The sequence below is a fragment of the Balaenoptera musculus genome, chromosome 1 (genome assembly GCF_009873245.2).
Source record: "Balaenoptera musculus isolate JJ_BM4_2016_0621 chromosome 1, mBalMus1.pri.v3, whole genome shotgun sequence".
In the NCBI taxonomy this organism is placed as follows: Eukaryota; Metazoa; Chordata; class Mammalia; order Artiodactyla; family Balaenopteridae; genus Balaenoptera; species Balaenoptera musculus.
In genome coordinates this window covers 176,219,033-176,246,046 of record NC_045785.1, presented here as the reverse complement: position 1 = coordinate 176,246,046, position 27,014 = coordinate 176,219,033, and the positions used below count along the sequence as shown (strand labels likewise).

Below are 27,014 nucleotides of genomic sequence, written 5' to 3'. Positions count from 1 at the left end.
GCGGGGCGGGGCCGGCGGGCGGGGGCGGGCTCTCACGGGTCGCGGTCGCTGGCGCGTCTATTCGCGGTGGCCCAGCGCCACGGCCATGTACCGGCGCCGCGCAGCACTGGTGGGGACGCGGCTTGTCCGGAGCGGGAGCAGGTCGGCGGGCCGGCTCGAGGGGGCAGCGGGCGTTTCGGCCTCTGGGTAAGGGGCGTCGCGACCACCACCGGCCGGGCGTGGCGCAGAGGCCTCGCGGGGGTCTGGACCTAGCGGTGGGCGGGGCGGCTCTTCCCGGGTGCCGGGTGGGCCCTGAGTCGATGCAGGTGCCGAGGCCCCTCGGAGGGCTGGAGGCCCAGGAAGGGCGGGGAGGGAATATTTCCTAAGCGCTCAGGTCGACTTAAGGATCACGTGACTTTCAGGTTGCAAATACCTGAGTCTTGTTCGCTTGGATCCCCCCACCCCCTCGGTTGCTAGGTAAAATACAAGATGCTCTAATAAATTGGTATTTCAAATAAACATCGAATAATGGTTTGGTTTAAGTATATACCAAATATTGCACGGGACATACGTAGGCTAAACAGTTATTCGCTGTTTACCTGAAATTTCAATTTAACCGAGGGATCTTCATTCTTATTTGCTAAATCTGGCAACCCTGCGGCAGGAAGTGAAAGTGGCGCTTTCTACCAAATCGCCAAGTCTTTGAGGATAGGACGGTTGCCTACTCATGCTGAAGTCGTCCTTGGCTCGAGCGAGGACGGTGAATACCCGCGGCTCCCAGGCCTGCGGTGCGAGACCCACTGCCCAGACGGATGCTCTGCCCACCTCACTCCTGCGCGGCTGGTCGGGGCTGTCCTGTCCGCTCGCCTATCTCTGCATCCATCCGTCTGTCTGGGAGTTTCTTCCTAATTCCTTGATCTGGTAACTCCTACCAGTTTTGCAAGACTCCAGGAACTCTTGATTAACCTTCTATGCTAAACTAGAGAACCCCTCCGGAAGGTGCCAATCACATAGTGTAACTGTTTGACAGGTCTTTGAGGCTCTTTGTGTTTTTCCAGTGATACGTATCCCTGGGGCATTTCGCCTGTTTAGCACATAGTAGGTGCTCCATAAATGTGGCATGGCTAGTGGCTACTTCATCAATGAAACGTTTATTGAACACTTGCTGCTTTCTCGACTAGAATTGGAGAAAAGTGCCTTCCAGAAGCTTTCTCTTTTCTTTGGCAGAGAAGAGAATGATGTTTCAGAATGCACCTCTCACCTCCTCTCTTAGTACCCAAGAAAGCATTGTCTTATGAAAGTTCTACTGGAATTCCTGCTTCCAGAGTAGATGCAAATAGTAGATGGTTTAGGGATGATAATTAAATGCTGGAATTGAGATGAAAAGGACGTGTTTTCTTAGTTGATAAGACAAATAGATTTCTGTGTTATTCCGCCCCTGCACCCCTTAACCTCCTTTTTCTGTTCTGGAGGCTAGTTAGAGAAGCGCACAGGCCCTTTTGATATTAGTAAACAAATACTTTGAAAACTGATATTTTGTACTGATATTAAGTAAAACTTTTTTCTCTTTCATAAGTTTGGATATATATTAGCATATCGGGTTTTCTTCAAATGGATCTCATCTGATATGTTGCCTTTAATGTTTAATAAACTGCACTGCCTTTTAAAATTCCTTTTAGGATGGGGACCAGCACATCGTCATCTTTGGGGAACACAGCAACTACTCCCATGAATCAGATCCAAGTGAGTGATGTGGGACATGTAGGAAAAAACTTTCCTTGGTGGAAAAAGAATTGTCTTACACATTTAATATGCTTATTCTGTATCTAAACCTGACATAGTCCAGCAAATGAATTACTAAGTTATTATATATTTTAAAATCTGCTATCAAAATCATGCATGTGACAAAGAAGTTCTAGATCATTTTGTTAGTCAGAATTTATGAGATTTATTCTTTCTTTTGTTTTTTTTGACCATGCTGCATTGCTTGTGGGATCTTAGTTCCCTGACCAGGGTTCGAACCTGTGCCCCCTGCAGTGGAAGTGCGGAGTCCTAACCACTGGACCGCCAGGGAATTCCCTATGAGATTTATTCTTAATGGAGCCTTTGCTTCCCTAAGCTGGGTCTATGACGTTGGCTGCTCTTACCATCTCACCCAACTCAGGTCTACTGTTGATACCAGTCAGGCTGCCCTTACCCAGGGGTAGTGTTTGGTTCTGGTCTGGGAAGCTGCTTCCCTAATACAGAACCTAGTTTGCAGTAGTTACTCTATGACCGATCCTCTCAAGGATACTGTGCACTGCTGTGTTCTCTTGTCTTTCTCTTGCTTGCACTGCGAAGCCCAGTTAAGTCTGCCTCAGAAAATTCCTCTTGTGTGTATGTTTTTCTTCCCTTGTAGCCTCCAGGACATACTCATTTGTCTGCTCCTCACCACCAAACACCACTTCACACAAACATTTTTGCCTTTAATTTATTTGGCTACAGAAGTATCCACCCGCAGCCACTGAATATAACAGTAATGTTGGAGACCTATAGTGAGGGATTGCCTCTTTTAAAATAAGAATACAAAACCATGGTGGGGGTGGGGGACTTCCCTGGCGGTCCAGTGGTTAAGACTCTGCACTTCCACTGTGGGGGGCATGGGTTCGATCCCTGGTCGTGGAACTAAGATCCTGCATACCGCGTGACTCGGTCCAAAAAAAAAGAATACAAAACCATGAACTGTTTAGCAAGGACGAGGTTGAGAAAAGGTGAGAAGGAAGGTTCAAGAAACTTGGACACTGTCACCTTGAGTTTCGGCTCACTTTGGAATCTCTCCATCAGTGTTTGTACTACGTCTCAGCCGCCAGGGTGCTCCTCTCTCTCTGAATTATGGTCCATGTGTCTCTAACCCGAGGCAGCACAGTGAGGAAGGAGCACTGGCTTTGGTGTTGGGACAGGTTGGGTGGAATCCCATCCAGTATTGTGGACTTCCCAACTTCAGTTTTCTCATCTGTAAAATGGATTCAGTAGTACATCTCTGGTGTGTCTGGCTCTCCCTGAGATAGACTTCTGTAGTAAATATTATGAGTGAGCAGGAGAGAAAGCATAAAAATAGACCAATCTGCAGACACCTAGACACTGACCTAGAACCCTTCTGACACCCAAGGGCAGATATAACTTCTGAAACACTTTGCCTGGGTGCTCCACTTGCTGATTTTTGGTCTTCTTGAAGGTGCTGCTTATAACCCACATTAGGATAGCCTAGGCAGATGCCTAGGTGCCAGACATGCCCATTCAGAAACTCTTGAAGTACCTGGGCATTGATATGTTTAGGAACACAAAGCTCAACAAATTTCACAGGTGACGCAGATGCATAGAGTCTCAGGGTCTTTGTGATAAAAGCCTGGAGAGTAGCTTCCAAACCTGGCTGATATCATTAGAATCATCTGGAAAGGTTTTTCAAAAATAGCTTCTGACCTCTGCCTCAAACCCGTTGAATCAGTCTTTCTGGAAGTAGCATTTCCAGGAACAACGCTGTGGGAAGACCTTATCAAAACAGTAATGACTTTTTTTGTTTTGTTTTTTTTACTATAAAGATACACAAGAAGGAGTGGAAGTTGAGGGGTAGGGGAAGCTGTTGTTTACATCTGGATCAGTGAAAGCCTTACATTTTAAAGAGAAATCATACATCATTTCTCACCACTGAACGTTTAGGAAATGGTGATCATTTTGTAAAGTATAAAAATATCGAATCACCATGCTCTACATTACATGAGACTAATATAATAGTGTAAATCAGTTATATTCCAGTTTTAAAAATAGCAAAGAAGGGAATTCCCTGGCGGTCCAGGGGTTAGGTTAGGACTCCACGCTTCCACTGCAGAGGGCACGGGTTCGATCCCTGGTGGGGGATATAAGATCCTGCAATAGTAATAATAAATAAAGAAAAAAAGTTAAGGAAGGTAAGGAGTTAACTCCTGAACACCTTCTCCTGAACACCTTCTGAATATTTAAGAAGCAGTATAGCAGAGATTAACTACCTGGGCTGTGGCATCAGACTTGCCTGGGTTCAAATCCCAGCTCGCCCACTTATCGGCTGAGGACCAGGGGTAAGTTATTTCCCCTCCTCTGTACCTCAGTTTCCTCATCTGTAAAGTGGTCAGTTTCCTCATCTGTAAAGTGGAGATGATGATAGCACCTATCTCAAGATTGTAGTGAGGTTTAAGTGAGCTAGTAAAGGTAAAGTGTTGAGAATCGTGTTGGCACACAGAAGTGTCTGCTGTATATGAATTGGCTGTGATTAGTGGTGTTATTACTCTTTGCCAACACTTTCCACCTGTCACATCCTTTTTTTCCTAATAATGTTTCTTTGTCCTCAATCTACGGATGAGAAAACAGATTGATGGCGACTGAGTCTGAGCCCTGAATTGTGAGACTCCAAATTCCATACCCTTTCTACTGTATCATGATTCCTTTCTGAAAGATAATGTCTAGAATTCAAATGATTTTTTTGTTCTGGTTTGTTTTCCTACAGGAAACCATTTCTAATAATTGCGTGGTGATTTTCTCCAAAACTTCTTGTTCTTACTGTACGATGGCAAAAAAACTTTTCCACGACATGAATGTAAACTATAAAGTGGTGGAATTGGACATGCTTGAACACGGAAGCCAGTTTCAAGACGCTCTTCACAAAATGACCGGTGAAAGAACTGTGAGTACATCCACTGTGGGGCTTTGCCCCGAAGTGGGGACTGAGCTGGGTCACCTCGGGCCTGTGCCCTCATGTTGGGAAAAGTGAGCCAGACATACTCTGGGAATCTTAATTGATACAGAAATGGCAGATCTGGAAACCAGACTCATAGACTAGGAAACAGCAGAGTTCATTTGCTTTATTTTTATTTTTGCCGTGTGTGTGTGTGTGTGTGTGTGTGTGTGTGTGTGAGATGGGAGGGGTAATGATGGTGTTGTCGTGAGTGCTGGTCTACCAATCTTTGAGGTCCTCCTGGGGCTTTTTCAAGATGAAAGCATCCTTCCTTCCTCCCTTGAACGGTGAAGACCAAGGGTTGGTCTTCATGTTCTCTGCTAATAGGAGTGTTTTCGGGCTCCATGTTTTTAGATTCTTGCAATCTGTGGATTTTCCCATAATATGCATTATCAGAAAAACACCCTGGCGGTCCAGTGGTTAGGACTCCATGCTTCCACCGCAGGGGGCACAGGTTTGATCCCTGGTCAGGGGAACTAAGATCCTGCATGCTGCGTGGCACGGCCAAAAAAAAAACCCCAAACGCCCCGGCAACCCAAAACAAACAAACAAACAAACAAAAGAAAAATAGATAATATTGCCATTTTCCTTCTTGTTTATATGTGCCTGGAAGGAGTTGATAGTGTACTCTTCCTCTTTAGTAAACAAGGGTAAGAAAGAACCACTTAAACATTATTAATAATTAGAGATTGCTTTATTTTGCCTTTTAAAAATTTTTTTTATTTTTTTATTTTTTAAAATTTATTTATTTTATTTTATTTATGGCTGTGTTAGGGTCTTCGTTTCTGTGCGAGGGCTTTCTCTAGTTGTGGCGAGCGGGGGCCACTCTTCATCGCGGTGCGCGGGCCTCTCACTATCGCGGCCTCTCTTGTTGCGGAGCACAGGCTCCAGACGCGCAGGCTCAGTAATTGTGGCTCAGGGACCCAGCTGCTCCGTGGCATGTGGGATCTTCCCAGACCAGGACTCGAACCCGTGTCCCCTGCGTTGGCAGGCAGATTCTCAACCACTGCGCCACCAGGGAAAATCCTATTTTGCCTTTTATATGCCATAGCGATGAGGAGGAGGGGGCTGAGAGTTAGATTGTCCTGGATTTAAATCCCAGCTGTGTCATTTACTATCACTGTGATCTTGGGCAAGTTCCTGTGCCTCCTCTTCCTCCAAAATAAGGCTAAAAATAATACCTACCTGAAGGGTTGTAAAGTTTAAATAGGTAATTAGTCAGAGAGCTTCGTGTATGTCTGGCCCATAAAAGTACTCACAGTGGAATATGTATTAGCATTATGTGAATGGCCTTATACTTCCGACACCAAGGTGCCATCTAATCTTTTGTTTATCCAACAGGTGCCAAGAATATTTGTCAATGGAACTTTTATTGGCGGTGCAACTGACACTCACAGGCTTCACAAAGAAGGGAAATTGCTTCCACTAGTTCACCAGTGTTATCTAAAAAAAAGTAAGAGGAAAGAATTTTAGTGATGTAGGTGCTCATAACTTTGCTAATAAAATGTCACTATACATTTAAAGTGATAATGCCTGATAATGCCTTTTAAATATTCGAGGGTATTTTAAATATATGAATTATCTTCATGAAAAAGTTGTAAAAATAGTGAACAATAAATCACGCTGGAAACCGCTTCTTATTTGCCAATTCTTGAGTAAAATGGATGATATTTAAAACTGAAGGAGTAGAGTTGTATCTAAAGATAAGGAAAGAATGTGTTTTATTCGGAATTTATAGATGAATTTTACAACCAAGAGCTAGAAAGTAAGCATTTGGGACTCTTTATTCTGTATTGTATTCAGAAGGAGTTAATGCCTTTTCTTTTCTAGCTTTCAGTGGTGAGCGCTGATGGGTGCCTTCTCTGCAAAATGTAAGGCTCTCACTGATGCAGTTGTGAACTCGGTAGGGATATCCTTGTACTGTATTGTGACAAGCCTTCACACTTTGTGCTTCTAGAGTAAAAGAAGTATATTAAATTTGTAGGATGGAATGAAATTCATTTTAGAAAAACCACATTATTCATCTGATGATTTAGTAGTTCTAGAGGATAAAACGGCACCTCTGGGCAGAAATTAAGAGGAGGAAGATTTCAGCGTTGTATGAGGATGAACTGCTGAAACAGTTCAGAAATATACTTGAGTTATAGTGTGAGGTGGAGAGTTCTGCTTTCCAGGAGGTGTTGGAAGCTGTTGAAAATGTTCCATAGGGGATCCAGGTATTGGATGGGAGATTAAACTGAATGTCCCTAAAGTAATTTCTGATGTAGATATTCTTCGCTTCTGTGACTGGGAATTCTAGCTGATCCCACAGAGTCACACGGGGCAGATTACCAGATGCTGGGAAAAGTCTTCCTCAGAGGTGGGAGGAAGATGGACTTTAAGAGAAGTGGTGAGTGTCTGCTTTCTGGTCAAGATGGATCAGAGAATCTGGGATAGTCCCGCAGAAGACAGCTGGTGGCTTTTTTTGCCATTTGCCCTCAATGATGCTTCCTACATGGTCTATTAAGCTGTCGTTAGACCTTGATAAAGCAAGAATTTGGACTATTTCATTCTCATGTGATAAGTTATAACGGGAATGGAACAGTGGAGTCATTCCTTTAGCCCTTTATTTTGCATTATGTCATGATGCAAAATTCTTGCATGCTTGCTATGTTGTGAACTCTTTGTTAGAGAGTAGAGGAAATCTATTACCTCGTGTGATATTGTGATTTATATTAAATATATATTTGGTCTTCATGCCATTCCTAGCACACAGCTGAAACCCATGGAATTTCCTGTGAGAAGAGCTATTAAATTGTCTTTGGTTATGTTAATGAGGTGTTTTTTGGAAAGCCCCTGAGGATGGAGGCTGGTTGCCTGGGGAAGCTTGTGATTAGAAGGTTGGAAATATCAGCCCCACCTCCGACCTCTGGGGAGGGGAGAAGGGCTGGAGGTTGCGTTCAATCATCAATGGCTAATCAATCCTGCCTGTGTAATGAAGCCTCTGTAAAAACCCAAAAGGACAGGATTTGTGAAGCTCCCTGGTTGGTGAAAAGGTGGAGATTGGGGGAGAACGAAGTGCCCAGAGAGGACACGGAAGCTCTCCCCTTTCCCCATACTTTGCTCTATACTTCTCCTACAACTGGCTGTTCCTGAGTTAGAGGCTTTTATCGTAAACTGGAAATCCAGAAAGTAAAATGTTCTGAGTTCTGTGAGCTGCTCTAGCAAACTAATCAAACCCAAGGAAGGGAGGGAGAGGGTTGGTGGAATCCCGTCTATATCTGGTTGGGAGAAGCACAGGTGACAGCCTGGACTTGAGATTGGCATCTGAAGTGAGGGCTGGAGGGGACAGTCTTGTGGGTCTGAGCAGCTGCCCCCATGACATGCCAATCCTGGCTGACCGAGGATTTAACTAGTTGTGCAGGGGCTAGTTACGAAGCCGAGGATTAACAGGAAGAGATTTCGATAGGGGACTGTAACAGATTCTCAGTGGAAAAACTCATATAATTGGTGCTGGGGATGAGGGTTTCAGCATAAATTTTGGGGAGACACATTCAGTCCATGACACCATAAATTACAGCTAGATAAAAGTATATATATATATAAAAAGTATAATATAAATCTAAGGCAAAACTAGGTATGAGGGGTTTCAGCAGCTCTGTTTTCTTTCCAAAACCATAGGTTAGAAAGAAAATCAGGACCAGTTTAAGAAAAAGTAATGATACCGTTTTTTTTTTTTTTGGGTCCTCTATTTTTAATGTTAAGATCTGAAAGACATACTGTTTAATATTTTAAAAATGGGCCATTTGTTTTCTGACTTTATCACTAATCAACTTACACATAAATTGCCAAAATGTTTAATTGGGAAGCTGAAAAGCTGTTGAGAAAAAAAGGGGTCATTTGTTAAATATATCTGGATTTTACTTACTAATATTTTAAAAAATACCATTTGAACATATTTTTTAAAGGCAAGTTTTCTTGATAAGGTTTAAAATAAAGTTTTTTTAAGTTTAGTTTTCTTCATCTATGAGGAAACGTATACAGTTGACCCCTAGAACAACACAGGGGTTAGGGGCTCCAAACCGCACCTTGAAAATCCAAGTATAATTTATAGTCAGCCCTCTGCATCCAAGGTTCTGCACGCCCAGATTCAGCCGACCGCTGTTCAAGGGTCCACTGTAGTTTGTGATCTTCCTTTCTCCATACAGCTGTTCACTGTCACCTTTAAATGGAGAACTATAAAATCGATCAAACATTCAAAGTTTTGGTGGGTATATTCATATGTAACTTGTTCTCACTCTTCTTCATAACCTACAGCTCAGATCTTAGAACTTTTAATATGAAAGTTTTATGGGAATTCAGAGAAATTTCTGCAAATTGGCACTTAAAATATTTTTATTTGCATAGTTGACTTTTGGTGTTAACTTTTCCCAAAGGCAACTTTTATTTTCTTATTTTTAAAATTTTTTACTGAAGTATAGTTGATTTACAATGTTGGATTAGTTTCAGGTATACAGCAAAGTGATTCAGTTAACAGATATACATATCCATTCTTTTTCAGATCCTTTTCCCTTATAGGTTATTACAAAGTATTGAGTATAGTTCCCTATGCTATACAGTAGTAGGTCCTTGTTGGTTATCTATTTTATATATAGTAGTGTGTATATGTTAATCCCAAACTCCTAATTTATCCCTCTCCCACTCCCAAAGGCAACTTTGAATTTTATTTTCACAAAAGAATCCTGTTTTAAACTCTTTAAGAATATGCACTTTTATTAAATCCAGTCGTTTTGATCCTATAATATCCATTGGAAAAGAATCCCCAACCACATATTTTAAATAATTAAATAATAGTTATATACAAGTAGAGGCATTTTAAGACCAATATTAATGGTCAAACCTTAATTTCATCTTATTTAAATATTATAAGATTGCTAAGAGCCTTACATTTTATAAGGCATATAATAACCTTAAAATTCTTCTTTAAAGAAATGGAAAGACAATTACTTGATGTGCATAGAGTTTATTTGGTACATCTATCAATCTTTACAATAATACAAGTGACCAGAAACAGTTCACATTGTGCCCACCTGCACTCCATGTCTAAAATGATTTATCCAGTATGGGGTTTTGCAGGGCTAGAAAGGAGAGCCCAGATTTCACAGTATCGGTGAAAACTGTTTTATCATGAAATAAATTTCATACATTAGTATTTCATCCATTTTCGATCAGAAAACAGCAAAATTACATTGCTAGGTATGTTATTTACAGTGAAAACTTGGAAGACTCAACAAAGTATCAGTGAGTTGATCAACAACAGACCTAGGAAACCTCCTGCCCCTCCTTTCAGTGTCCTTTTTACTTTGAAATGGAACTTGTTATAAATTGAACTTTATATACTTTTAAGCACCAGCTTGACAATTTAAAGTTTTCTCTCATTTTTATAAAATATTCCTGCTTTGAAAGGCAAAGTGAATGTAAAAATGTGAATGTAATTAAACATCACTGGCCTGGATACTTTTTATTGCAATAGTCGCAGTGTCTTACAACTGTATTCACTTCTTTGAATGAATTTGCTGGTAGGCTTGAAACAAAATATTTGCCTTTTGTCTTGAAAAATTCCCTTAAAAAATTAATCATTTTTGGAACTGTACAACTATATTTTTCATTCAGAGTGTTTAAATATGCAACTTGGTCCTTGGAGATCAGTTACAGAGTCCAGCTTCCTGGATAATTTGTTATACAAAACAATAAAAAACCTTAAACTACCACAAAATATTACTGATGTTAACAGTCATGTATGTATAACACATCAGTGTCCCTAGATTATCCTGTTAATGGGTGCTTAAACAGCTAATGTACAATCAGGTTTTAAAACTTAATAATTAAATTTCCATTCTTTATGTAAAAGAGAAAGCTGTAAAAGACCTTTCGAGTTCTATACTTCAGAAACACTGACACTATTAAGGCATTACTTAATGAACAGACCCTATGCAAAGTATGTATGCCTGTGTTGGAGAGCTAGTCATATTTTAAGGCAGTCAGAAGGCTCATTTTTTTCACTTTAAGGCTCTTGCATACTTAAATTTTATTCTATGCAGGCATTAGTCTCTATAATTTAAATATTTATTGAGTGGTCAAATATGGAAATCAAAGCCTTTATATAAAGCAAATGGACAGTTTAGAACTAGATTATAACACCTCTTCCCCATTCAATTTTTTTAAAAAAGATGATTTCATATATCTCATCTCTTGGAGAATTTCTTCATTATCAGAAGCTGGCAAATAAAAGGAAGAAAATTGAACTCAAATGCATTACAAGTTATGTCTAGTCACACCATACCGAATTGCAAGCAGTCCATCTTTAGAATAATAGTGAACAAAAACACTTTTTCTTGGTTACTATTCATTAATTGTATAATATGTTTAATTTGGCTATCTATGGATTCTAAACAGTTTACATCGCAAATAAAGCCAAATAAGTAATTTAAACAGAAGTTTCAATACAATGATTATATTGATATAATATTCCATCAATTATGTGGTAATGATATATAGCAAGACTTTAACCTCATTTACTACACTTAACAATCCAAGTATTCATTAAGTGAAGCCAGCGAAGTGTAGCTAACTTACTATTTCTTTTGTTCAAGAACAGATTCTGATAACTTCTAAAAGCAGAGAAATTTAAATATATTTTAAAATGAAGTATATTATCACTTGTGTTCATAAAATTAATATGACACATGGTGGTGCTAAATTAAATAGAAGCAAAGAGGAAAATCTCCTTAGGCTCAGAAACATCTTTTATATCTTTTCATTGTATTTACAAAATTAATTCTCATTGAAAATAATCACCTTAATTTTAGTAACTGAATTTTGCAACATAACTCCTAAGTTTATGTTTCTTTCTACCAATTTCCTATATAATTTGGTATTTTCAGGGTTTAGGAAAATGTGTCATTTATTATAATTCTATTCAGACAGTAAGTTTGACTAAATTATTAGTTTTCTACATGAAAAATATTACCATATGATTTTTAAATTAACTTCATAATAATTTTTCAAAAGCAAATAAAAACACTCACCAATTAAAAAAATGTTGAATGTGGATACATGTCATTTACAAGACCTTTTATGCTACAAGCCATGTATATATAAGCTCTGTGAAGTATTTGGTAGACAAAGATTTTGTGGGTAGTCTTTATAATTATGGAAATATGAGCACTGAGACATGCTATTTTCTGAAAGAGTATTCACTTAATTATTTTTCAAAGAGTGCTTTTTCTAAGAGCTAGGTACATCTATAATTGCAAACAAAGGCTGAATAACTGATCCTATTCAAAGGCCACAAAATTTCTGCAAACATCTAATATAAAAGGTATGCAGTATAACTTGATTTGGGGAGAGAATTTATCAATTCAATTATTGTTCCAGGAGAACTGCCCATTATTAATTTGAAAACAATATGACCTTAAAATCTATATGGAACAAAAAGCAATCTGCAAGATGTATCCCAAACCTAAATACAGGTGACTTTCCTGTCATTTATTTTATTAGTCAGGAAGAGCAGGACTAGAAAAACAAACAGAAGACCAAAATGTCAGAAGAAAGGAGTTTTAAAAGAAAAAAAAAAAAAGGTATAGAAGGAATCTTCCAACAAATAAGGGACTACGGAGCAAGTAACTGGGATATATACTAAATTAAATGCATACAGTAAATACAACTAATGAAATAGTTTAACTTATCTTTTTTCTAATTCTCCCTTGTGCACGTTTACATTGAAGCTATCTGACATTTCTCTAGAGGGGATATAGCCTTAACGAATCACCCAAGTCTGTGGTATACAAGACTAGAATTTTTCATTTGTGATTACTAACTGTAAGGGACTCACCGAGAGATCTGTGGGTATATCATCTTTAGGTCAAATTGAAATAAGTCCAATAAGTGATCACAATCATTTCCCTTTAATTATTGTTTAGATGTAGCTTTACTGTGCTTCTGAAGATGTTTCTTACTTGACTGTCAGATCCTCAAATTTATTCAGAAATTCTATCTTAAATTTCCAAAATAATTTTCAATTGTTTTGCAGAAAAAAATCCTGATTAACTGATATTCTATCGCTTGTAGATTTACCTGTTATTTTAAAAGATTAAGCAAATGTTCGTAACACCATCTTCTCATTTAGAGTATGAGTTAGTTTTTCTTGATCTATCTAATGGAATATATTCCTTCTTTCTCTTATCAGAGAATAGTGACTTCTTTAGTCATTACCTTTACTGTTAAAATTTTTCGTCCACATTTTCCCATTCAGAACAGGAGTGTTTAAAAAAACTATTGAGCCTACTGAGCTGTTTTCCTAAAACATTTTATCTTTCAAAACATATATCCTATTAAAAGTGTTTTTAATTTTTTAAAAGAGTTCTAATTTCTTTGCAAGCCTTCTTCCCAATTTCAAGTTTTATACAGATATAAAATCATTGATTCTTCTATGATCCAAGCATCAGATATGTTACTTTTTAAAGATAGCAAAATTGAATCACATAGGTTAAATTGGTTGTCTACAGTCACACAGTAAGTTAGATAAAGCAAAAGAGGTTCCAGAAGGGTATAACGCTAAATCCCATTCACTAGTGTCTTCCTCACCAATATTTCCTAAAATGATTACTAAACTAAATAATACATAAGTGTTAATAAGTGGAATTTCCAAGAAATTTCAACTAACAGGGATAGGGTAGGATCATAAGATTAGTTTTTGTTTTACTAATTACAACTATATCCTGAAAATATTTACATATTTTCTAGGAAATAAAGTTTACTTTTCTTAGGATTGTTTTTTAGAAGCAACGTTTTCCTAATCAGCAGTAATGCTAGAATTCAGAAAATAAAACTTCTTTATCACTTGAGTACATTTTATTCATAATGAGGTAAAGTTTTTTTATTCTATATGACTGTGTTATATAGCAATACAGGTTATTAAGACATTAATTGTGCTTGAGGGTTACTATGAACTACAGAAGTATACATGTTCACAAGTTCTGTTTTTCTACTCCTAAAGCAATCGTGTATATACATTATTTCCTAATACCTAAGAAGATAAAAGTCTTGAATAATTCTATTTTATCACCTACTCTTGTAAGTCAATGTCTTCCCATTTTGTGGGGAAATGAACACTGGAATGGGAATGAAGAGACCGAGGTTTCTAGATCTACTAGATCTAGGGCTCCAAAGTCACACTCTCTCAGACCATGGATCCCTAACCTAACTCAAACAATTACCTTTTAAATTTCTAAGGTTTCTTCCAGCTCTAAAGCTCCATGATTTGAAAATAAAGCTACCTTCAGTGGTGGCTTTTAGTTTTTTCTTTCTCAAATCTTACCATTTAATAGACTTATCTATGTGACTTCAAAAAAGTCACATCTAATCTTACTTCTCTGATGGATTTAATATTAGTTCCTGAACATATCTGTCTAAAAACAATATAGAAATAGTGTTTAACTGAAGGAAATAAACGTTTATACTACATTCCACTTAACATTTCTATTAGGAATAAAAAGTTAGATCATGTTATAATTTTTAATTTAAGAAGATTTTGGGTTTACTTACAGAATTCAAGTACTATTACAAAATTCTGTTAGGTTCTTTAAACTTTAAATTCAATCTGAACATAATATTTTAATGTATCAAAAGTAGCTAACATGTCAAATCCAATGCCTGACAGAGGATAAAAAACAAAGATATCAGAAGCCATGTATTTTTTTGGGGGGGGGGGGTAGTGGTGCTACTAGCTTTGCTGACAAAAAAATCAGGTAAATCATAATATTTACAAATTGCCACCAGTGGCCTTGAAGGAAGAGCTACATATCAGACAAGGCCAGCATTAATATATCAAATAAGTTTGAAAGGAACATTGTCTTGTTACTCCCAGAGCCCAAATTTCTCATGAAACAGAAGAAAATATACGAATTCTAACATTACTTAAGTCTCCCTGCCCCCCAAAACATAAAACCTCTAACCCCCAAGCACGTGAAAGTATAATTTACATTTACTAGTTTGACTTTTCATATAATATTGAGAAGGGCTTTATAAATCCCCAGTAAATCTTTAAATACATTTAAAGAACAATACATAAAAACTGAAGTTTTATGTGCACATTATCTTAGACAGCCATGATATAATTATGAGCAAATATACTGGCAGTTCAACAGGTTAAACCTCCCCACAAGGAAGGGATACTTGCTCAAGAAAATAATGCACTTTATAATGAATAGGAAGTTTAATATACACAAATAAAATAGAAAAAATTAATTTCTTACAGACTGATTAGTGATAATATGCCACACAAAAACTGCCTTTCAAACCTGAAAGACCTACCTTGCTTTATTATTTTTTTATACTATCAAAAAAGAATGTTTTGTCACAAATGAATAATGGACAAAGCCACAGATGAATAATGGACGAGAGAGGAGGCCACTAACATGTTTACGATTAGAAATATCTAAAACCCATTTACAATTGGCTAAAAAAATAGATAAAAGTAATTAAAACAATATTTTTAAAGTAAGGAAAAAGCTAATCTGGCTATGTTTGAGATTTTAATTGTCATACTTTCAGATTATGAATGGGGGGAGTTAAAGGCTTGAAACATCTGTTTTCATTTAAGAGAATGAAAAAAAAAGTGTGCCTACATGTGGCTATGTTGTTATAAGCCAGAGGAAACTGTCAAGTCATGCCCCTCACTCACAGCAATAAACAAAAGCAAACCAAAATAGACTTCCTCAGCTGACACAAACTTCAGATCTCTTCTCAGGGGTTTCCCTTATGTTTCTGGTTAATGGTAACAATTCTACAAGTGTAAATTAAACCACAGAAACAAAATATCTTTTTCACTGACTGAGAAAGCTGCTATTTATGTGACTGTAGAAAACTGTTAAAGGAATTTCTAAAACTCATTCATAATCAAATGTCTTTGTTTTTTTTGTTTGTTTTTTTAACCCCCTTGGTATAAAAGTTTACAAATGAGTTTCACATTCCATCACAGTTACATGGTCCAGTGCATTTCAGAATATTTGGACATTATCAAAGTTGTCCTTTACCAATGAAAACATGTAAGAAAACTTTAGGCATTTCTCAAATAAGTGACATGATATGGAACTACTTACACTTTTGGCTCTCTCTTCTTTTAAGTACAAATGTGATTATTCATCAAAGCAAAACTCTTTTGACTATTTTACAGTCTCTCATCAAGAAGTTCTCTATTAGATAGAGGGGGCTACAGTGTATTCTGAAGCTATTTCCCAAGAGCTAGTTTAGTAGACAGAAAGAACTTTGGGCTCATCTTATTGTTCCTTCCTTTTTTTTTTTTTTTTTTTGGGTAAGGTAAACTTTCCATTATGCACATACTATACCGTCATCCTACTGTCTTTCATTGGATTAAGATTAGCTGGGAAGTAGCGGTGTATTAGCGAGATCACTGATGGCAATGGACCTCTTAGACTGTGCTGGTGCTTATGATTAAATCATATCTAATGTGAAACTTCGAATCACGTCCAGAGCTCCTGTATCAAAGCCACACATATCCAACATGCCTCTATCATCTGGGTCTGCAATGGTAAAACCATTTGATGTCATTCCACAAACAATCAACTTAGCTGGAATATCCATATTCTGTAGGAAAAGATCAAAAATATTTTAAAAATAGTATGTAAGCAAAAGCAAATTTTAACCTAAAATTAAAACACTTTAAATTCTATCACAGCTTTTCATTACAAAGCCAATTTGTTTTTCCTCCATAAAATCTGTCAGTCTTCTGGGGCCAGGCTATGTGATCTTCAGAAGAATAGAAGGTTAATAAACGTGTCAACAACCTGCCTGAAATTCCTGCTTCTTTGTTCAATAGTTATTACTCATTTTACGGGCATAGAACACATTCCTGAGCGGCATAGGGACTGTGTACTTATGAAACTAGTCAGGATATTCAGGGGCATGACATTTTTACCAACAAGTCAAACCCTGGGGCAGTATGTAAGGATATATATATAAGGAAACAGTTCCCTGGGGTTATCGATTTTTGGTTTATGACTTTGCTATATGTAACATATACGTCACATGTAATAACCTGTTCTCTACAGCTATGATTTCAGGCTAAAATAATTGAGTTTTTGAGAAAAACCAACAATCACTGAGTGTGCACTATGTCAGACACCCATGAGCTCTTTAGGCAATTTATCTAATGTAATTGTTATAACAACCCTAAAAGCTAAGTAGTACTTTTAAGTACTATGGCACATATCACAGTAGTGATATACTACTATGACATGTATCAGTTAAATATTGATAATTCACTTGGATCCACAGTTAGTATAACGAGAAAGGCCCAGGACTCAGACCCAGGCTGTCTTGACTCCGAATTCCGTTCTCTCACTTGTTCTCAAACGTAAGCATACATTAGAATCCCACAGTCCCACCCCAGAGTTCCTGATTTAGCAGGTCTCCCATGGGGCCCAGGAATATTCATTTATAACAAGGTGCCAGGTGACGCTAAGGCTGCTAGTAGGGAAATCACACTTTGAGAACCACTGCTCTTCATCAAGCTCTATTTCCACTTCCGGTCACGCTCGCCACAATTCAAGTGCTCCACAGCCCGCGTGACTGGTAGATTTCACACTGGATAGTGCATATATAGAACAATTCCATCATTTCAGAAAGCTCAACTAGAGAGCACTGATTAGAACACAGAAAGACCCATAAAGCTTAAAACACAGATTACAGCTTTGCTTTAGGTTTATGTAATCCTTAGCAAAACTCAGAAATGATGCTTTAATTTTTCAAGGAGCGCACTGAATCATTAAAAATTTACAGTTAAGGTAAAAAAATTTTGATTATTATTGAAAATACTGTTTCCAAAGGATATTAAAATGTATGGAACTGGAACTGGTTGAAATAAATTATATATGTGTAGGCAGTACTTCTTTATTTCCAGAACTGGTGTTACATTCCTATACAAAGGTACAGAACTACTGAGTCCAGAACTGGCGTAACATTCCTATACAAAGGTACAGAACTACCTTCAGTATCATTTTTTGAAAAATATAGTGAATGTTTGAGAATCGAATCTTATTTGGGGTGAGAAAGAACATTAGAACTTATCTTACCTTTCGATATTCCCTCAGAGCAACGGCAGGATGGACATGTCCAGCAAACGTCTCGTTATCAGTGAATACTATGAAGACATCGGCAGCTGTATTTGTGTTTTGAGCCCAGATCATTGGAAGAGAGCAATCAGTTCCACCTGCTGGGATCTAACTCGGGAAAAAAAACATGGATAAGAATACAAGAAAATGCCCTCATTTCCGTACTGACATGTCTGAAATAATTAAATACTTAAAAATACTATTTTATAGGTTATTTTGTTTAGACCCAATATATAGGCTTTCCCAAAGCTTGTAAATATATTTCTGATTTTGTGTTCATGAGAAAGTTGTGATGAAACAATTTGTTCTCACAAATTTATTAATATCAGGAATAACATCAATAAATTTTTATATAATACATGTTAAATAAACTTAATAAAACAGTTTCTTACCTGGCTCATAGCCATTAAAACCTGTTGTAAGGTCATATCTGTAGTCACTGGACATGGTACCATTTCATCTGAAAAAGCAACTATATAAGAATCTTTTTCTGTTCGTGTGACAACCTGAAAAATTCAATGGTAGTAATTTTCAGTAGATTTGGGGGAAACAAATACAGTATCTTGAAGTTCATCTTTGAAAGAAAATACCCTATGATGCTTACTTTTATTTCTAAACTTATATTACTGTGTTTGGAAACTACACAGTAACAGTGGTATAACTTTCAAAGTACTTTCACAAACTCTTATAAAGAAACTGGTTTTCACAACAATCCTTTGAAGCAAATAGAGTATACATGATTCTTCTCATTTTATTAAATAAGGAATAAACCTACAGAAGAGAAGCTAAGAAGCTCGCCTATGGTTCATTTACTTGTTATTCAGCGACAGAGTCAGGCTAGGACAAGTCTCCTGACTGTTATTATTAGTTCCTGATCTTTTAATGTCTATATTCATTAATAGTTTCTCTAAGCATTATCTATTTCCTTAAAAATACTGGTAATATTTAATCTGTTGTTGTAAAATTAAAATTTCTACTCTGACTTTTCTTTAGACATGCTTTTTCAATATACCTACAATATTGTATATACCTAAGTATAAAAGTATATACAAGTACACTCAAGTATATATATAATACTTAAAGCTTTGCTTAAAACAAGTGAAAACATAATTCTTGATCATATCCAACTTTATAGTGTTGCCCCAGGGTAAACATTTTTAGGGTGGCAAAATCCTAAATTGTCTTAGGTGTTCTCACCATGCACATTGCTGCGGCTACTGTGCTAGCGTTGAGTACACTACCCAAAACTCTTTGGTTCATAGAAGCACTGACATCAATTGCCAGTAAGAAACGCTTTCCAGCTGGCTCAACTGTCTAAAGAGAAAACAAAACCAAACAATCATTAAAAGCAATCAAAGAAATTATAAGTAGATTAAATTTCTAACGAATCATATTTACTTAATTTTCATTCAAAAGACTAAGATAAAACGCCTGATTTTTGATTTACCAATTGACAATTACAAATGCTTAGCTTTTACTAGAGGTAAAACAAAGGAAATAAGACAGCCTATTTAGTAATTTAAAGAAGTTATCATCTTCCTTTTTTTTTAATCTTTCCACATGAAGTAAACTGGGAATTTCTAGCAAGAAAGTTTTTTGTGGTAAAATACAAATAACATAAAATTTACTTTTAATCATTTTTAAGTGTACAATTCAGTGGCATTAAGTACATTCATAATGTTATGTAACCACTATTACTATCTATTTCCAGAACTTTTTCATCATCCCAAACAGAAACTCTGTACCCATTAATAGTAACTCCCCATTCCCACCTCCCTCTAGCCCTAGACGACTTCTATTTTACTTTCTTTATCCATGAATCTGCATATTCTAGAAACCTCATATGAGTGGAATCATAGAATTCTTGTCCTTTTGTGTCTGCCTTATTTCACCTAGCACAGTGTTTTCAAGGTTGATTCATGTTGTAGCATCTTTCAAATTCTACTACTTTGTAAGGCTGAATACTCCACTACATGTATATACCATATTTTGTTTATCCATTCATCTCTTGATGAATACTTGGGTTGTTTCCACCTTTTTGCTGCTGTGAATAATGCTTGTTATCAACATCTATGTACAAGTATCTGTATGAGTTCCTGTTTTCAATTCTTTTGGGTATATACACAGGTGGTGGAATTGCTGGATGGCCAGAGCCACACAACTAAGTGTGAAGTGGCATCTCATTGTGGTTTTCATTTGCATTTGCCTGATGACTAATGATACTGAGCATCTTTCCATGTGCTTAACTGGCCATTTGTTTATCTTCCTTGGAGAAATGTCTGTTCAAGTACTTTGCCCATTTCTGAATTGGGTTGTTTGTACTTTTACTGTTGAGTTGTAGGAGTTATCTATCTATCTATATATATATATATATTCTGGACATTAAACCCCTGCAAGATAGATGATCTGCAAATATTTTCTTTTCTGCAGGTTATCTTTTCACTCTCTTGATAGTGTCCTTTGATGCACAAAAGATTTGAATTTTGATGAAGTCCAATTTATCTACTTTTTCTTTTGTTGTCTGTGCTTTTGGTATCATATCTAAGAATCTATTGCCAAACCCAACGTAATGAAGCTTTTACAATATGTCTTGTTTTAAGAGTTTTATAGTTTTAGCTCTTATATGTAGGTCACTGATCCACTTTGAGTTAAATTTTGTATGTGGTGTAAAGTAATGGTCCAACTTCATACTTTTGCATGTGGATATCCAGTTTTCCCAGCACCATTTGTTAAAACACTATCTTTTCCCCATTGAACTGTCTTGACACTCTAGTCAACAATCAATTGACCGTATATCTGAGAGTTTAATTCTAGGTTCTCTATTCTATTCCATTGGTCTATGTCTGTATTTATACTACACTGTTTTGATTACTGTAGCTTTGTAGTAATTTTTGAAATCCTAAGTTTGGAAGTGTGGGTCTTCCAACTTTCTTTTCAAGATTGGGGTCCTCTGAGAGTCCATATAAATTTTAGGATGGGTTTTTCTATTTCTGCTAAACTTGCCATAGGGATTGCACTTAATCTGTAGACTGCTTTGGGTAGTATTGGCATCTTAACATTATTAAGTCTTCCAAACTATGAACATAGGATGTCTTCCCATTTATTTATTTCTTCTTAAATTTCTTTCAGTACTGTTTTGCACTTTCAGTATATAAGTCTTACATTCCCTAGTTAAACTTATTCCAAAGTCTTTCATTATTTTTTAATGCGACTGTAAATGGAAATGTTTTCTTAACTTTGCTTTTGAACTGGTCACTGCTACTATATAGAAATACTGCTGGTCTTTGCCTGTTGAATTTAAATCCTGCAACTCTGCTGAATCCATTTGTTAGCTCTAGTATTGTTTTGTGGATTCTTTACGGTTTTCTGCATATAAGATCATGGCATCTGAGAACAGAGATAATTTTCAATCTGGATGCCTTTTATTTCTTTTCCTTTCCTAAACTGCTAGAACTTCCAGTATATATGGAATCAAAGTGGAAAAAGTGGGCATCCTTGTCTCATTCTTAAGGGAAATGATTTCAATCTTCTACCACTGAGTATGATAGCTGTGGGTTTTTTACATATGACCTTTACCACACTGAGGAAGTTCACTTGTATTTCTAGTTTACTGAGTGTTTGTTTTTTTTTTAAATCAGGAAGGGTATTGAATTTTGTCAAATGCTTTTTCTGCATCAATTGAGATATCATGTTGTCTTTTAATGTGATGTATTACATTGATTGATTTTTCTTATATTGAATGATCCTTGTATCTTTAGGATAAGTCTCACTTGTATAATCTCTTTAATCTGCTGCTGAATTTGGTTGCTAGTATTTTGTTGAATAGCAAGACATTTTTAAAACCAAAACTTTTAACTTATGGTTCTGATATAGAATTTCCATTCCTAAAAAAATTACTTCCTATCAAGACAGAAGAGATCTACTACTGATTAACGGAAAAATAGAGGACAGAGGACCAAGTCACCAAGTCACAGGACTCCAGAGGAATGCAAATTTTTTAATTTGGTAACTTAAAACTTATCAAAATGATCTTAGGATAACTGGTTCTTGTCCAAAGGTAGAGAGAAATACTTTATTCATAAGCTTACAATGTTAATTATATATTCATTTTCACATGAACTAAGAAAAAAACAAATGAATATCTAATCAAAAATGGTTAAACTACTAATATTATCTTTAAAATGTGTTTTTACAAAAGATATTAAATCCTAACTGGGTCTTCTGTTTTAAAATAAAAATCAAACCATTACCTTAAATGTTTTGTAAAAAGCAGCATCCAAAGCTTGCAAAATTTCTTCATCAGGGCGCCACTTCAGTTTTCCTCTGAGCCCATGACCTGTTTTGTAAGTTTCTAATGCAATTAGAACATGAAATGGATGTATACGAGCCTAGAAACACAACAAAGACAGAAAGCAAATGTCAAATTCAAGTGAAAAACAGTAACTATTTCTTTAAGATTTTTGTTATTATGGCTAATAAATCTATTTCATAAAAGAGAAAAATGAGGACATATTAATCTTAGATTTAAGAGTCAGTGCAACTTGGTCTCTGAAAAATGTGCCCTAAAAAATGTGCCGACCGCATTTCCAAAATTTAGGAGCCAACTTTTTCAATTAGTAGTAGTTAACAAAGGTAATGCTTACCTTTTTTAACAGTTTTTCATTACACAGCTTTTCACATACTAAAGACACTTCTGAGTTTCCTGGTTCAAGCACTGAATTAGCAGTCATCTTTCCAAGATTCCTTAGTAATGCTGTAAGAGGCATTTCTTGTAACAAAGCCTTCCATACCTATTGCAATAACACAGGTAGAAATATAAGAAGTTAAGGGTAAATGAATAGGTATAACATAGCTGTATCAATTAATAATAGACTTTTAAGGCTTTCTTTTGGGGTTCAGAGCACGTTCTAAATAAAAATCTGTGTGAACTGTTCAAAGGCTCATCAAATAAAATAACTTGCTCTTTACCAGGGTAAGAAAGTGATGTATATTTTGTAAAGGAATTGCATATAAGAATTTTATTTATTTATTTTAATTAGTGAGGCAATTTAACCAGCACATTTGCTGGAGTGAAACTAATATTTATAGAATGCCAACTACATCTAGGCATTGTGTTAGGTGTTTTAAATAAACGTTAATTTTAAGATATATTTAAATTATTTTTTTTAGGAAATCCCCTGGCAGTCCAGTGGTTAGCACTCAGTGCTTTCAGCGCTGGGGCCCAGGTTCAATCCCTGGTTGGGGAGCTAAGACCCTGCAAACTGTGTGGTGGGGCAAAAAAAAAAAAAAATTTTTTTTAAGTACTAATGAATTATTTTTTAAAAGCATTACCCACAATTTATCCTTTTAATACACAGAGTAAGTTCCTCATGTTTAATCACATGCTTTAACATATTATAATCTGCTTACCTCTTTAGACTTTAAGTGATTTGTTAGGAGATGCTCCCTAACCAGTCTGTGTTCTTCTATCAGATGAATGACTTCCAGTTCATCTTTTGTGCGCTTCACTTTCTCTACAGCCTCCAGATACTTTAATAATTTCTCAGTCTCCACAGAAAGTGCTTTTTCTTTATACATTTCATGGACCTCTTTCCAGCCCTTTGTAATATATTTGGTAACAATAGCAAGTCCTTTAACAAAATAAAGAATTAAAAAGGCATGTAGGATTACAAGGTAAAGAACAGGACATGTTATGGAGAACGCATTATGTGAAAGGCACACCTAGATACACGGGAGTTTAAACCGACATGCTACTTCCTATGATATGACAAACACATTTAAGCCAATGGAGTCTGCTAATTTTGCCTATTCCATCGTAACTGCTTCAACATGAGACTCTGGAGGAAAAGCTCCAATATCCTAAGTCATTTCATTATGGAGCTTTTATTTATTTTTTTGAAGCACTAGCATTAGAACCTTTGGTACACACTGCCTATCTCAGGTCCACGATCTCAGAACAACTCACAAAAGTACAGATCTACCTCAATTAATCTCATATTCACTTGCCCCTTTAGCTGCTAAATAAATATGCATTTATAAATTGTAGAGATAAGTGGAAGTAGACAGGTAGGTAGGTAATTTGTGCTTTTTTTTTAATAGCTGAGAAAGTATTACAGGCCAAATTTTTTAAAAAGGGAAAATAATGTGTTCATTTCCTCTACAATTCCTTTCAATAGTTGAAAGAGCTTTCAGTTGGGGGGCGGTGAGGAAACCTGGGTTCTAGCTTATATGTTGCCAATAAATGGCTGTGTGATCTTTCTAGGCCTTAGTTTCCACTTCTGTATAAGGGGGGAGGGGACGGACTGAATTATTAAATTCCAGGGTCTATGGGGGAAAGGTAGGTAAAGTAAATAAATAAACGAGGCCACTGATAGAAGAGAGAGTGGTTAGCACTGTGGTGAACTAAAGAGAGAATGCCCTGACAAATGTTTTAGTGAAATATTGGCTCACTGCTGCCAAAAAACCGTATTTTCAAAAGAAGGTACAATATGGATTTTTATGTGATGTTGCGAAGAGTTCATTTTCTTCTAAAATATGGTGCAGGCCAAATAAAATACATCTCTAAGGCAGATTGAGCTTATGTGCTATATCCGAACTCTAATTTAAATAACTTGATCAAAAGTTAGTACTAACATGCAGGAACTTCTAAAGTATCTTGACTCTTGCTATCTTACAGATCTTAGTACAAAATCTTACATTGCCTTAAATGAGTTCATGTTTCATGTGAGCATGTTTTCTATTCTTTCCAACTAAAATAAAACTTTCGGGGCTTCCCTGGTGGCGCAGTGGTTACAAATCTGCCTGCCAACGCGGGGGACACGGGTTTGAGCACTGGTCCGGGAAGATCCCACATGCCACGGAGCAGCTAAGCCCATGCGCCACAACTACTGAGCCTGTGCTTTCTAAAGCCCGAGCGCCTAGAGCCCGTGCTCCCAACAAGAGAAGCCACCACAATGAGAAGCCCATACACTGCAATGAAGAGAAGCCCATGCTCGCCACAACTAGAGAAAGCCCGTGCGCAGCAACAAAGACCCAACGCAGCCAAAAATAAATTAATTTATTAAAAAAAAAAAAACTTTCAAAAAGTCTGTCTTATTATTATTTTTATCTTCCTCAAGTCCTAGAATTGTGTTGGCCACACAGTAGGAACACAATAAACATCTGATTAGTTGAATCACACTTTGAATTGTTTTATCTGTTTAAATACACATTTCAGTTACTTATTTGGTAAATTAGAGTTTGTTTCCAAACACTAGGCTCTGAGAAGCCTAAGGATCTTCTACACCTAGACATATTGCTATTATTAGAAGGTTTCAAGTATGAGTTCTGCCCTCAAAAATCTAGAATTAAAGAATCCTATGTGTGGGACTAAGTTTAGGGAATATCTACTAATTTCTCAATTTATAGACCAAGAATTCAAAACCCGGAATAACTGTTTGCACAAATTCAGAAACTAATTTTTCCAATTTGAACTAGCACTTAGGCCCACACCACCACATAGTGTCTCAATAGACAAACAAAGCTGTATCCCTACAGCCTCCTCAAACTGGAGCAAAGATTTAAAGAAATTTTTAAAGTTAAAAAAATTAAGCCATGAATATGTTAGGAAAAAAAACACAGGTAAGTATTTTTATGACTTTAGGTTGGAAATGGCCTTTCTAAACCGAACATAAAATAAAAGCGTATTAACAAAGGCAGATAAGTTTGATTACATTAAAATTCCAAACTTCACTGTGCCAGAAACCCCCTCCATCAAAAAACGAAAAGACAAAGAAAAAAAATGGGGGGAAAATGCATGCAATGTATATAATAATAAATTATTAATTCCTATACTTGGTATTCCAAGTTCTGAGAACAGTGCCCATCTACAGTAGGTGCTCAATAAATATTTGTTGAATGAATGGTGACTATAATTATTGCTATTTTTATAATATTAAAAATAGCAACTCGATAGATAAAAAGAAAAAGATACAATATAATCCATAAAAAATACAAATAATCAATAAGCACATGAAAAGTTGAGCTTTTGCCCAAATACATAAATTCAAATAACAAGATAAAATTTTTCACCTATCGTTGGCAAAGATTAAAAAACACTGGTAAATAGTCAGTGTTCAAATGTGGGGAAAGGGGCCACTTTCATATACTCTTTGTGGATTTAAGCATTACAGAAATTATAGAAACATTTATATTAACCAAGTTTTTTCACTGTAGTATTTTTGTAATAGTATAAAAAAACCAGAAGCTACTTAACCGTCATCAGTAAGAGACTAGCTACATAAATTATATTCATATAATGGTACACATGCAATTATTTCTACTGACCTGAAAAAAATCAATATACTTTTAGCTGAAACAAAGAAGGTATATAAAATTTTAAAAAATAAAACATAGTATATATTTAGGAAAAATCGCGAGTAATATACAACCTATGTATAGTGATTTCTTTTGAAGGGCAGGACTACTTTCTGCATTATATTTTTTTGTATTATCCAGCTACTTTAAAACAAGCATGTAGGGAATTCCCTGGCAGTCCCGTAGTTAGGACTCAAGCTTTCACTGCCGAGGGCGCAGGTTCAATCCCAGGTCAGGGAACTAAGATGCCACAAGCTGTGCGTGAAATGAATGAATGAATGAATGAATAAATAAAACAAGCATGTAATTTCTAATAAAAAATCAAAATATATACGTGTTTGTATACATAAATGTTTGCAGTAATTTACTGCTTAAACTTCATTTGAAAAAGTCCATTTATAATAATAAAAAAAAGGGATAAATTAAGAATTACTGAGGAGATACTATGTATGAAGATATCATTACACAAGCTATGTGGGAGGGCGGGGAGGGAACCAACACTGCCCTTGACTCCGTGCCAGGAACTGTGGAAGTATTGTAATACACACTATCACATTTAGTCACAATAATTTTAAGAGTTATTCCTTTTCTACCTCTTTTAATAAATGAAGATACAGAAACTCGGAAAGGTTAAGTTACTTGGTGTAAGGACACAAAGTAATAAGTAGAACTGAAATCTGAACCCATCTGAGGGGCTGTCTTTTCAAGTTTCACTTCTGCTGTAAAAAAAAAAAAAAAGTCGGGCTTCCCTGGTGGCGCAGTGG

At 36.3% G+C, this 27,014-nt stretch overlaps 2 protein-coding genes across 10 annotated transcripts in view; one reads left to right on the top strand and one right to left on the bottom strand.

Annotated features, from left to right (window-relative positions):
* Positions 1-18,008, top strand: GLRX2 (glutaredoxin 2). Of its 4 annotated transcripts, none has more exons than XR_005017815.1 (6): positions 29-186; positions 1,659-1,722; positions 4,496-4,672; positions 6,065-6,176; positions 6,554-6,626; positions 17,875-17,960. XR_005017815.1 is itself a non-coding variant. In XM_036837187.1 (6 exons), the coding sequence occupies exons 1-5, from the start codon at positions 86-88 to the stop codon at positions 6,596-6,598; spliced, it is 492 nt and encodes a 163-aa protein (XP_036693082.1). In that variant the 5' UTR covers positions 29-85; the 3' UTR covers positions 6,599-6,626; positions 17,875-17,960. The 4 variants fall into 4 exon arrangements, 3 of the variants coding, with proteins under 3 accessions (XP_036693090.1, XP_036693082.1, XP_036693073.1); XM_036837187.1 differs by having other exon boundaries at positions 6,561-6,626; XM_036837178.1 differs by lacking the exon at positions 6,554-6,626 and having other exon boundaries at positions 17,875-18,008.
* The window catches only part of RO60 (Ro60, Y RNA binding protein), a 23,053-nt gene continuing 12,066 nt past the window's right edge, over positions 16,028-27,014 (bottom strand). For 4 of the 6 annotated variants that reach the window (XM_036837094.1, XM_036837114.1, XM_036837123.1 and 1 more), the window contains 7 exons: positions 23,305-23,525; positions 22,539-22,685; positions 22,146-22,283; positions 19,093-19,209; positions 18,288-18,401; positions 17,857-18,003; positions 16,028-16,369 (listed from right to left, as the gene is read on the bottom strand). In XM_036837094.1, the coding sequence (XP_036692989.1) occupies positions 16,217-16,369; positions 17,857-18,003; positions 18,288-18,401; positions 19,093-19,209; positions 22,146-22,283; positions 22,539-22,685; positions 23,305-23,525 (1,037 nt within the window). In that variant the 3' untranslated portion in view covers positions 16,028-16,216. Of the gene's footprint in view, positions 16,370-17,856; positions 18,004-18,287; positions 18,402-19,092; positions 19,210-22,145; positions 22,284-22,538; positions 22,686-23,304; positions 23,526-26,843; positions 26,970-27,014 lie in introns of all 6 variants that reach the window. The other 2 variants (XM_036837142.1, XM_036837105.1) reach the window with 2 other exon arrangements.

Bases quoted from the DNA above. Each gene is read 5' to 3' on its own strand.
- GLRX2 (XM_036837178.1), top strand. From the start codon at position 86: ATGTACCGGCGCCGCGCAGCACTGGTGGGGACGCGGCTTGTCCGGAGC. The intron at 1,723-4,495 runs GTGAGTGATGTG...GTTTTCCTACAG, and splicing joins CTCCCATGAATCAGATCCAA to GAAACCATTTCTAATAATTG. The intron at 6,177-17,874 runs GTAAGAGGAAAG...ATATTCCCTCAG, and splicing joins CCAGTGTTATCTAAAAAAAA to AGCAACGGCAGGATGGACAT.